This window comes from Arachis hypogaea, chromosome 3, assembly GCF_003086295.3.
Source record: "Arachis hypogaea cultivar Tifrunner chromosome 3, arahy.Tifrunner.gnm2.J5K5, whole genome shotgun sequence".
Lineage (NCBI taxonomy): Eukaryota > Viridiplantae > Streptophyta > Magnoliopsida > Fabales > Fabaceae > Arachis > Arachis hypogaea.
This window is the reverse complement of record NC_092038.1, coordinates 104,009,228-104,022,455: the sequence shown is the minus strand read 5'-3', so window position 1 is coordinate 104,022,455 and position 13,228 is coordinate 104,009,228. Positions and strand designations below refer to the sequence as shown.

Genomic DNA, 13,228 nt, shown 5'->3' with positions numbered 1-13,228 from the left:
CCGTATCATCCTGCTAGGGGAATAAACAAAAATAGAAATAGACAAATAGGATTTAAAAAACGTATAGGAAATAATGTTTTTTTAGCAAAATAAATAATAGGTTAAAAAAATTAATTTTAATTTTAAAATTTAAATTTTGAATTAATTAAATTTATTTATATTTAATAGATGTGAGATGTAGTACATTGTTTATGTATTGTTCATAATGTCCGTTATAAATTTATTTGAATAAACTGACGGGACTTGTAGCCGGCTACCGTAACAGCTGCATGGCTTTGTCTTTCGGTCATCGCCATTGAGGGCCAGTTAATCATTGGGTTTATGGGATATGGTTTATTTTTCGAGGCTTTTAATTCGTTGTGTCAAAGATTTGATAAAGCCAAAACTGGTTTAGAAGTAATGGGTACCTTCAATTTCTTAAAATACTCTTAGCTGGAAACATAGCTGGCACTGATGAATGGGGTTATGATAGGTAGAAGGAGTTAAGGCTCCTTGATGAAACAAAAGAAGGTGTGAAGGGTCTTGCTGATGCTAGTTTGACTGATAAACTTGCAAGGATCTTCATTCATGACAACCTTAACACTTGTTCCTCTCATCATGCCAGCGCTAGTATTTCAGTCATTGACTTGGGATTACTGCATGAACAATGTAACTCATCAAAGTCAAAGATGCGTGTGAGAAATGGGGTTCTTTCAAGTGGTCAACCATGACATTCCAAATAGTGCATTGATGAAATGCTTGATGGAGTGTAGATTTCATGAGCAGGATTCTAAGGCAAAGAAAGAATTCTATTCACGTGATATATCAAAAAGAGTGTATTTCCTGACCAACTTTGATTTATATACAGCTCCATCAGCTAATTGGAGGGAAACCCTTCATTGTGATCCCAACCAGCTTCCCTCAGCTATTTCTATAAATCACTAATTAATTCGTAATAGACTTCTAATTTTGAAAGTAACTACGCGTATAAAGATGTTTTCCTGTGAAGTTATTTAATGATTTTCAATTTTATTTTTGTATAAAAAATAGTTTCGTGTGAGTATTCATTTTATATTTTATTATTTTAGTAAAATTTTTACTTCCAATTTTGTCTAATTGTTTCTAATTTATTTTAGTCACCTTTTTACTTCCATGAATTTCAATGAAAAATGTTGTTTTATAGAAATCATATTGTCCCATGCTTTCTCTATTTAAATAAATGTTGTTTTATAGAAATTATATTCTCTTCTTTGCTTGGAATTTCTTGTCTCTGCTTCAATCCTCTTAGGTCTCAGGTCTCAAGTCTCAATCTCTAACTCTCCCTAATTTCATCCCTCTAAAATTTAAAATTTATTCTAAACATGCATATGATGTATTATTGATGATTCTGTTGAATTTTGAGATAATTTTTGAATTTTTATTTGAATTCAATCCGTTGATATTAAATTAATTCTACTGAGATTAATTTTTAAATCTAATATGTTGTATTTGTTTTGGTGAATTGTTGTTTTACTGTTATTGATTCAAAATAAAAATATTGCCATAATTCTGCTTTGAATTTTCTATATGGCTTCATATAATTTGGTTGAATTATGCTTATGATTCTTATATAAATTGTAACCCATTGCAAAAGTTCTTCCGTCTTCTTTGCCTTCTCTAATTATCCTTGCTTTCACTCCAAATCTTTGTGAAACATCAATTCCTTTCACATTCTCTCTTGATCTCCCTCTTTTTAGTCTTCTATATTATATTTATATATCCTTACAGCTTCTTCAACCAACACTTTCAACATAACTTGAGTCAGAGATATGGACGAGATTAATCGATGGGCAGACATCGATGAAAATTTGTTGAAAGAAATTTCAAAATGGTTCCATGCCTACCATGATTACATCCAACTTCGATTGGTTTGCAAACAGTGGAGCTTGAAACTTCCAAAGATTTCCAATGAAAACAAAATTCCGTGGTTATTGTTACCTGACGAAACTGTCAAGAATCAATCTTACGAAGACAAGGAGATTCATCATCTCATGCAATTAGGTGCTGCAGATGATGAAACTCTTGATACTTGCGCCATTGAAGAGAAAGATATTTACCATATCATGCTGCCAGAGATGCAGTCCTACAACAAGTTAATTCGCGGTTCTGGTCATGGATGGTTGATTGTCATATCCAGATCTGATGGCACTATGCAAATGTTAAATCCATTTACAAATCGTAGATTGGATCTTCCTCCAGTCTCAACTTTACCCGATATAATTGATTACCAGCCTGATAATCATGGGAATGAATATATACTATGGGATTATAGTGACATTAGGATCACCGAGGAAAGAGATAAAGTGCATAGATTGCATGCTGTTAAGGTTATTATAAACTCATCTCCTGAGTATGACATTGAAAATTTTCTGGCGGTGGTGATATTCGGACTTTACCGGAGGCTGGCTTTTTACAAGCCTGCAAATATGAGATGAATAGAATTTCCATGGGTAGAATTTCCAAGAGATAAGTGGTTTGATGACGTAATATTTTTCCAAGAAAAGATATATGCCGTAAACTATTACGGCCAGCTATATGAATTTGATACAAAGACAAGAACAGGGCTTAAAGGAGGAATCCATGAAACCAGACCTCCATCTGAAATTCCCCTAGGCCCTGTCAAGCCTAAATAACTTATTGGGTGCGCCAATGGAAGCTTATTGATGTTGGTAAGACACACAGGGAGAAAAGGCAAAGAATTTGAAACTTCTAAATTCGATATCTATGAGTTAAAAAGAAACAGAAAAGAATAGTCAACGTTAGATAATTTAGATAACTACATACTAGTGATTGGATTTAATTCTTCTGTTCAAATTCCTGTGTCTTCTCTAAGCAAAGGAAATCAGATTTGGTTTACAGATAACCAAATAGATCTGCAATCATCATTTTACCATCCTGTTTTTCAAGATATCGGTATCTTCGACTTGGACTATGAAAGTTTCCAGAGAGTATTGCTAGAAGTGAAGTTCTTTTGTCCCCCTGTTTGGTTGTTATCCTAATTCATACTCCTTAAGCTTTTGTCATTGTACTTTAATCTTTTTATTCTTTTCATATTTCAAGTCTTTTAATTTGTTTAGACTATTTGTTATATATCCTTGAATATTAGTCTTCCAAATCTAACCGTACCATTCTCCCTGTATGGTGAATTTATGTTTCCAAATTATTATTTAATTTTTACTAATGCTAGAATCATTTGTACCAATGCTAGAATCATCGGTAAAAATACGTGAACGATCTGTTAAAAAATGTCTCTAATTAAAAATTATTATTTAATTTTTATATATTTAAATATTTGTTTATATTTTAAATCATATATTTATAAAAATATATTTTCATATAAAGAACTATTGTAATATAAATTTAAATAATTATTTAAATATATAAATGTAATAAATAATTAAATATATATTAAAATTAAATTATATATAAAATAAATATTTTTATTTTTAATTTTTTTTATTTTTTACGGTATCTTCCTGTCCAACAAGTTAAAGATTAATTGATTGTGAATTTGAGATTTATTTTAAAATTTGTTTGTCAAATAAATTGTTGTATACATAAGATAAAATTTAAACTTTTAACATTTACAACCGATTAGTAAACTAATTATTAGATCAACTAAAATTGGTTATTATTGCTTCTAAGTTCTAATTTAATACAAATATACAATGAAAAAATTATATAAGATAATATTACTCCAAGATACTAACATTATTTGTTTAATTTATTTAATAAAATAAATATATATAATCCTTACAGTTGAAAAGTGCACAGTATAAAAAAAGGTCGAAGATTACGTATATACATAGATGACTACGTGAGAGAGCCATTCTCTATTATATATATACTACTTCCATGTTTCTCACATGGTATGGTCTCTAGTCTTTTATGTATATATATGTATATATTAATTAACGCGAATTCATTTATATAATATATCATGTACCCGAGGCAAAATTAGATTTTAATACCATGTCAAGTCATTAATTATAGGAAAGGTATGAGAAGACAATAGTTTTATTGTACAATGTATACAATTGAGGGTTTAATTGAAATTAAAATTAAATCATGGATAATTAATTAATTTTGAATTTTTTTTAATTTGAAATTTGAAACAAATTAGGGTTGCCGTTAGTTATAAAATCAAAACAACGAACTCCCTCTCTGTTAATACCCTGGGTCGAGCTGTCCGACCCGGGATGCTCTACTGACAAGTCGACCGACCTCTTCAGGTCAAGACAATCCGACCTCTTCTCAAAGAGTTCGGTCAAATCACTTGAAAAGCCCAAAAAAGGGCCCAAACGGAGGACCACGTCCCAAATCCCAAGGCCTACAGAGAGAAAGGCGGTTCCTTTGAAGATAAGATGACCTCACTTGAAGATAAGATAAAGATAACATAACTAACTTATCTTATCTAAAAAGGTCACTCCACACTTCTATAAATACACTGGAGCACCCAGGTATAACTCATACTCTGATTCTACTAAAAACCTGCTTAATACCCTTGCTAACTTAAGCATCGGAGTCCTTTGCAGGTACCACCACCCTCTGGTGACAAAGGATCAGTAGCATATCTAGGCAAGCAAGTCAGACACAACAGCTCCGGCTACCACCCACCAGTCGGATACGTCAACTCCGACCAGTACAGAAGATCTCGTCCAAGATCAACCTACAGTTTCAGGTAACTCTTGGAACATTGGCGCCGTTGCCGGGGAACCTGGAAGTCATCCCATCACCATGGCAGACGACCATGACGACGACCACGATTCAGATCTAAAGGATAGAACGCCGCACAAAAACGCGGACACTACACCAAATGATACTCCTCAACTTAACAACGAAAAGAATTCTCCAAATGCGGGAGCCATGGAGGTGCTTCAAGACCGTTTAAAACAACTTGAAAAAGAAGCCCTACATCAACGAGAGGCTGAGAAAGACCTACAAAGGGACATATGGCGACGCAGGGAATTGGAGGACAAACTCGTAAAACTCGATGCCGATCTCAAGGGTAAAGCTAATCGATCCCCTCATGAGGATAGCTCCCGCAAGGACCAAGATCTATTTACCAAGGAGATCATGAAGACCAAAATCCCAAAAGACTTTAAACTCCCGGATATGACTTTGTATGATGGCACTACAGATCCCGGCCATCATCTCAGCAATTTCAGAAGTAGAATGTACCTCACCGACGCCTCAGATGCAGTTCGCTGCAAAGCCTTTCCAACTACTTTAACAAAGACAGCAATTAGATGGTTTGACAATCTACCTCCTAGGTCCATATCAAGCTTCGACGACTTAGCCAAGAAGTTTCTGGCCAGATTCTCCATCCAAAAAGATAAGGCTAAGCACGCTCGAAGTTTATTAGGAATCAAGCAAGGAGAATGGGAAGGTTTTCGCAACTACATGGAAAGATTCAACAAAACATGCCTGGACATACAAAGCCTACCAACAGAGGCTGCCATTATGGGCCTCATCAATGGCTTGCGAGAGGGACCTTTTAGCCAATCTATATCAAAAAAATAACCCACATCTCTGAACAAAGTGCAAGAACGAGCAGAGAAGTACATCAACATGGAGGAAAACTCTCGACTAAGAGAGACTTCAAAAGCCGGATTCACCTATCCCTCCCGGGATAAGGATAAAGAGTCCAAAAAGAAGGAAGATTGACATGGGAAAAAACCAAAAAATACCACAATTACACTCCTCTTTGGGTGTCCATTGTGGATGTCTACAAAGAAGTTTGCCACATTGAAAAAATACCCCCAGCTCGACCACTCAAAGGCAAAAAAGGAGGAGGAAATCAGACCGAATATTGTGAATACCACCGAATCCATGGGCATTCCACCAATGAATGTTTTGACTTAAAGAATGTCATAGAAAAACTAGTAAGAGAAGGGAAATTAGATCGGTACCTGGCCACCCGGGACGATGAGAAAAGAAAAAGAAGAAGGGACGAGGATGTCGGACGAACCGAGAGATCACCTCGTACACCAGAAAGACACGTCCACATGATACACGGTGGATTTGCGGGAGGTGGATTCTCCAAATCATCTCACAAAAAACATCTTAAAGAAGTATATCATGTTGAGGGAAAGGAGGAAGCATCCGACATCCCCGCAATTACTTTCACTAAAGAAGATGCGTCCGGTATCATCTCAGGACACGATGATCCCATGGTTGATGGTGTTTTTGTGGAAAAATAAATTTCCAACACACAAATCCAACCGGCAAGTATACCGGGTCGCATCAAGTAGTAATAACTCACAAGAGTGAGGTCGATCCCACAGGGATTGATGGATCAAGCAACTTTAGTGGGTGATTAGTTTAGTCAAGCTAATATTGAAGGGATATTGGATGAAATGTAGCCACCAGAATTATAAATGACAGGAAATTTAAAGTTGCAGAAAGTAAAATAGCTGAAACTTAAATTGCAAGAAAAGTAAATTGCATGAAAAGTAAAGGGGGGGTTGGGTGCTGGAAATTAAAGAGAGCAGTAAAGCAAAGCGTAGAACAATTGCAGGGAGATTAAATTGCTTAAAATTAAATTGGAAGCAATAGGAACAGAAAGGTAAAAATGCAGATGAAATAACAGCAGAGAAGTAAATCAGCAAGAAAGCTCAATTCAAATATGAAATCTAAAAAGACAAGTGAGGATCTCAGGGAATCAATGAGACTAGAAAACAAGTCTACATCTGAATTCCTTCCTTGACCCAACCAAGAACAATTGCAGAAGGAAAGAAGATGAAAGCAGTAAAGAGAGTTTTGGTTCAAATCCTTAATTCACTGAAATTTTGCAGAAGAATAACAAGAGAAGTTGCAGATGGAGAACAAAAACAGAATTCCTTCCAATCTCCACCCAAGATTCCAAACAGAAATGAAAACTAAAAGAGAGAGCTATCTACTACTACTACTCCCTAATGGAGCCAGCCTCCTTTTGAAATGAGAGTGATGCCTTTATATAGGCTTTTTACAAAATGAAAATAAAATGAAATTGAAATTAAAAACAAATTCACAAAAATGAAATTCCTAATCTAGCTTCTCTGTGTGCCTTTGAGTCATGTTGAGTGGGCTTTTGCTTGCTTTGGATTTGAGGAAGAATGGGTCTTGGATGGCCTTGATTCAATTTGGTGAGGAATTGAATTTATATGAAATTGAACTTTTGGCCCATGATTATTTGCTCCCAGGAGGCTGCCCTGCTCTTGTGGAGGGCAGGGCAGAAAATGTTGCGTGCGCCCTTGGTGCGTGCTGGTTGGTGTGAGTTGGTGCTGCAGGATGCTGCCCTGCCCTTGTGGAGGGCAGGGCAGAGTTTTTTTGGTGCGCCAATCTGGTGCTGGCCGTGCACCACAAAATGCTGCCCTGCCCTTGTGGAGGGCAGGGCAATGTTTCCTTGGGGAGTGCCAAGTTCGAATCCCATGGAGTGCATTGCTTGGCTTTTTCTTCTTGGCACCTAATTCACGCCTAAGGCTTGGCTTCCTAGAGGTCTTGTGTTCGAAACTTGGTGGAGGAAGTTGTTGCAATTTTTCCTTGAATTTTCATGAAGAAAACACGACATTGCCCTCCAAGAGGGCATTCTGCTCTCCTTGAGGGCAGACTTCCTTGGTTTCCTTGTGTCTCCCTCTTCGAGCCTTGGTGGAAGCATTTTGGTTTATTTTCGCTTATTTTTTGCCCTTAAAGATGCCTTTCGTTCCTGCCTCAATTGTACGCCAAATATGGATTGCTATATATCGTTGGAAAGCTCTGAATGTCAGCTTTCCAAAGCAACTGGAAGCACATCAATTGGACGTCTGTAGCTCAAGTTATAGCCCTTTGAAGAAGGCATGGTCATGCTATGAGCGCCCAGATTTTACCTTAGCGAAAATTCTTGCTTCCAACCTCACTTTGCATCACGATTCTGCCCTGCCCTTGGCAAGAGCAGGGCAGTGTGCGTGCTGGCTGCTTCCTTCTTTGATTTGGTCATGGGCCACGCTTTTAAAAGTGTGGCCTAAGGCTCCAAAGTGTACCCCAACTTCAAAGTGTACCCCAAAGCTCTTTTTTTCTCCTTTTTTTGTGCTTCTTTGCTTCTTTTTCTTCTTATTTTCTACAAGATTTATAAAATTAAAATATCAAGAAAATATATCATTTAAGTACAAAAGCATTCAATATTTAAGCACAAATCATCAATTTCTTGTATGAAAAAGCATAGAAAAATAGGTATATGATGACTTGTCATCACAACACCAAACTTAAACCTTGCTTGTCCCCAAGCAAGAAAAGAATCATGCAATAGAAATTGACAATCCAAGGTAAGAAGAGTAGGAAGTTAATGTTCATGGCAAGCTAGTTTTCTATGCATGCTACAATTACAAAAGAGATGTAAATGATTGATGCTTCTATCTAGCTTATTTTATGAAATCTTTTTCTTATAATTTTTCCTTGAAACAAGCTTTTGATTTTTTTTTTAGCTTCTCCTTTTGGGTGCTTTGCCCCATGAGTTGATAACAAAGCTACGACTTCTAAATGCTTTGTTTTCAAGTATTACCACTTGATACATAAGCACCACAAGCATTTAATTAGAGGACTTCATTAAGCTCATTTTTCTTTTCTTTTCTTGACTCTCTAATCATTGATGCTCAGAGCCTTGAGCTTTGAGGGAGTGCTTTTGCACTTGAGCCTAGCCTTGACTTCTAAGTGTTTTGTTTTCAAGCATTTGGCTTGATACATAAACACCACAAGCACTTAGCAAATAAATTGCCATTGGTACTCAGAGCCTTCAGCTTTCTCATTCTTTCCCTTTTTCTTTTCTTGCTTTAATTGTATTTTCTTTTTCAAGGTTTTCATGATTTCAAAAGATTTCACAAAATGTACTAGATGAAAAACTTCAATTAAATAAAGTCCAATGCAATTGAGCAACAATCAATCATACTAGCTTTCCAATACTTGTATGCACATGCTAAATTCTTCTTTAATGCCTTGTTTGTTTATGATCATGATGCTTTACTGCTTTTGAACTCACAGAATTCAAGTTGGTAGTTATAATGCCACAGCAACATATTACAAATCAAGATTCAAGCTATGCTTTATTCATACACACATGTAAACAGAGAAGATGAAGACAATCATGCAATTTAAGTGCTGGAAACAAATAAGAAGAAAAGGAACTCTACAACCTTGTAGTTCATCTTCATTATTGTTGTCCTTTTTCCTCTATTCTTCCTCTTTCCCTTGCCAAACTCAGTATGCTTGTTCATCCTCAAGCAATAATTAGAACAGTGGCTATGGGGCTAAGATAGATCATGAATGTCTTACATAATGAAATGTTAGCATTACATGTGTTGCAGGCAAGCAAAAATGAAAAATAACAATCAAGGCACAAGAGACAGCGACATTTTGATTGCAAGCATAAGAAGGTGTGCACAATACTTTGTATAAAGAATAAGTGGCACACCAAACTTAGTGTGACACTTTCACTTGAAATTGATGCAAGTATCTAATAGATATTGGAACCAAATTTTGTTGCATAGCAACACCAAACTCAGAATGCAATCATATGTCAATTTATTTGAATTAAAACTAAGCAGGTGAAACTGTTATTTGTTAAGTACAATCACCAAGCCAAAAATCTGTCATGAATAAAGCTCTCTTGGTAATGTATTAACAAACACAGTAAATAAGCAAACTAAAATGAAAGCATTTAAAACTGAAAAATGACTAAAGAAAGTAGAATGACAAAGTGTCAAATTAAAAGAAAAAAAATAACACTATAGAGGCATTATGATTATGCAGACAAGTAGTGTCGCTTGAATGAATTGCATAGAAAATAAGTGGCACACCAAACTTAGAATCTTGGTGTGTCACTTTCATTTTTGATTTGATGCAATCATCCAAAAAGATTGAAAACAATTTGTTGCAAGGCAACACCAAACTTAGAATGTAACCATATGCCAATTTATTGAATTTAAACAAAGCATAGAAAGAAATGTACCTACGGTTGGGTTACCTCCCAACAAGTGCTCTTTTAGTGTCATTAGCTTGACATGTTGTTCTTCACTTTCTTCCTCTTTTTCCAGTTTGTTAAGAGGAATGACCTCAAAGGAGGGAAAGATTCAACTAGTGTCCCTTGTCTTGGCCTTTCCTCAGCAAGCTTCCTTTTGCAAATGGCTTGATTGATCTTGCTTGCTGGATTAGGGACAGAATTGGTGTTCTTGTTAGTTGCCCTCACTTCTTTGGATTCAAGACTTGGTTGCTGTGTGATTATTGGAGTTTCATATTCATCCAGAGCTTTTTGAATTGGTGGTTCCATGAGCTTTTCTTCTATGTACTTTTCTGCTTCACTTGAGTGTAAATTTTCTGGAATGACTTCCTCACTTTCTTGCTCCTCCACTCCTTTCTTTGCACCCAACATTTGACTTAATAGTTCTTTTATGGAGGAGGTTTGTTGTTCTTCCCAAGATTTCTTCATCTCCTCTTCATATTTTTCGATCACAGATTCAAGGGAAGTTTGTGAGGGTTGTGAATGTTCATGTTCCTTTGTCACCTCAAGTAGCGTTTGTGAATGTAAAATCCTTGGCTCATGTCCCTCATCCTTCATTGCAATTTCACTTGACACAGGGACCTTTTGTTTTTGTTTTTCCATTTTCTCCTTCCATGCATTCGACAATTGGCCTAACTGCACTTCCATATTTTTGAGGGAGTTCTCTTGTTCTTTCTGGTACTTCTCTTCCTCCTCCGCAAATCTTTTGAGCATGGACTCAAGCTTTGAGATTCTTTGGCTATTGGAAGTTTGTGTAAGTGGTAAGTTTTGAAAGGGGCTTTTTGTTGAAGCATGGTCAAGTGATGATATCTTTGGATGAATATAATATGGAGCATTAGAATTCCTTTCCCAGCCACCATTGGAATTATGACTTGCATCATTTTGTGGTGGAGGGAAATATCCCATATGGTTTTCTTGCTCATCTTGTGTCTGTGAAGCAAATCTCCATGAATTGGAGTGCTTAGAATTTGTATTTTCTTGGTGATATTCCCAAACACCATTAGAGATCGGTGATGGTGGGTGATATCCCATAAAATTTTGTTTGACCATAAGATGAGTTGAACTCCATTTGTATTTTGTAAACATCAATGAAATTTGAAATTCATGTCACAGAGAAAGAATTTCTTAGTGAGGCAATAACTCAAACACCTTGCTATCAATTTAAAATAGAGAACAAAAACAAAAAAATGCTTGATCTAGACTTCTCACCCACTTAATCATTGTTGATCTAATCAATCCCCGGCAACGGTGCCAAAAACTTGATGGTGTTTTTGTGGAAAAATAAATTTCCAACACACAAATCCAACCGGCAAGTATACCGGGTCGCATCAAGTAGTAATAACTCACAAGAGTGAGGTCGATCCCACAGGGATTGATGGATCAAGCAACTTTAGTGGGTGATTAGTTTAGTCAAGCTAATATTGAAGGGATATTGGATGAAATGTAGCCAACAGAATTATAAATGACAGGAAATTTAAAGTTGCAGAAAGTAAAATAGCTGAAACTTAAATTGCAAGAAAAGTAAATTGCATGAAAAGTAAAGGGGGGTTGGGTGCTGGAAATTAAAGAGAGCAGTAAAGCAAAGCGTAGAACAATTGCAGGGAGATTAAATTGCTTAAAATTAAATTGGAAGCAATAGGAACAGAAAGGTAAAAATGCAGATGAAATAACAGCAGAGAAGTAAATCAGCAAGAAAGCTCAATTCAAATATGAAATCTAAAAAGACAAGTGAGGATCTTAGGGAATCAATGAGACTAGAAAACAAGTCTAGATCTCAATTCCTTCCTTGACCCAACCAAGAACAATTGCAGAAGGAAAGAAGATGAAAGCAGTAAAGAGAGTTTTGGTTCAAATCCTTAATTCACTGAAATTTTGCAGAAGAATAACAAGAGAAGTTGCAGATGGAGAATGAAAACAGAATTCCTTCCAATCTCCACCCAAGATTCCAAACAGAAATGAAAACTAAAAGAGAGAGCTATCTACTACTACTACTCCCTAATGGAGCCAGCCTCCTTTTGAAATGAGAGTGATGCCTTTATATAGGCTTTTTACAAAATGAAAATAAAATGAAATTAAAATTAAAAACAAATTCACAAAAATGAAATTCCTAATCTAGCTTCTCTGTGTGCCTTTGAGTCATGTTGAGTGGGCTTTTGCTTGCTTTGGATTTGAGGGAGAATGGGTCTTGGATGGCCTTGATTCAATTTGGTGAGGAATTGAATTTATATGAAATTGAACTTTTGGCCCATGATTATTTGCTCCCAGGAGGCTGCCCTGCTCTTGTGGAGGGCAGGGCAGAAAATGTTGCGTGCGCCCTTGGTGCGTGCTGGTTGGTGTGAGTTGGTGCTGCAGGATGCTGCCCTGCCCTTGTGGAGGGCAGGGCAGAGTTTTTTTGGTGCGCCAATCTGGTGCTGGCCGTGCACCACAAAATGCTGCCCTGCCCTTGTGGAGAGCAGGGCAATGTTTCCTTGGGGAGTGCCAAGTTCAAATCCCATGGAGTGCATTGCTTGGCTTTTTCTTCTTGGCACCTAATTCACGCCTAAGGCTTGGCTTCCTAGAGGTCTTGTGTTCGAAACTTCGTGGAGGAAGTTGTTGCAATTTTTCCTTGAATTTTCATGAAGAAAACACGACATTGCCCTCCAAGAGGGCATTTTGCTCTCCTTGAGGGCAGACTTCCTTGGTTTCCTTGTGTCTCCCTCTTCGAGCCTTGGTGGAAGCATTTTGGTTTATTTTTGCTTGTTTTTGGCCCTTAAAGATGCATTTCGTTCCTGCCTCAATTGTACGCCAAATATGGATTGCTATATATCGTTGGAAAGCTCTGAATGTCAGCTTTCCAACGCAACTGGAAGCACATCAATTGGACATCCGTAGCTCAAGTTATAGCCCTTTGAAGGAGGCATGGTCATGCTGTGAGCGCCCAGATTTTACCTTAGCGAAAATTCTTGCTTCCAACCTCACTTTGCATCACGATTCTTCCCTGCCCTTGGCAAGAGCAGGGCAGTGTGCGTGCTGGCTGCTTCCTTCTTTGATTTGGTCATGGGCCACGCTTTTAAAAGCGTGGCCTAAGGCTCCAAAGTGTACCCCAACTTCAAAGTGTACCCCAAAGCTCTTTTTTTCTCCTTTTTTTGTGCTTCTTTGCTTCTTTTTCTTCTTATTTTCTACAAGATTTATAAAATTAAAATGTCAAAAAAATATATCATT

At 36.7% G+C, this 13,228-nt stretch overlaps 1 protein-coding gene across 1 annotated transcript; it reads left to right on the top strand.

Moving 5' to 3' along the window:
• The first annotated feature begins 1,787 nt into the window (after positions 1 to 1,787).
• LOC112779377 (uncharacterized) lies at positions 1,788 to 2,453 on the top strand. The gene has a single exon (XM_025823619.1). The coding sequence runs from the start codon at positions 1,788 to 1,790 to the stop codon at positions 2,451 to 2,453; it is 666 nt and encodes a 221-aa protein (XP_025679404.1).
• The last annotated feature ends 10,775 nt before the right edge of the window (positions 2,454 to 13,228 follow it).

What these genes read in the sequence shown, in the direction of transcription:
- LOC112779377 (XM_025823619.1), top strand. Translation starts at nt 1,788, where the DNA reads ATGGACGAGATTAATCGATGGGCAGACATCGATGAAAATTTGTTGAAA.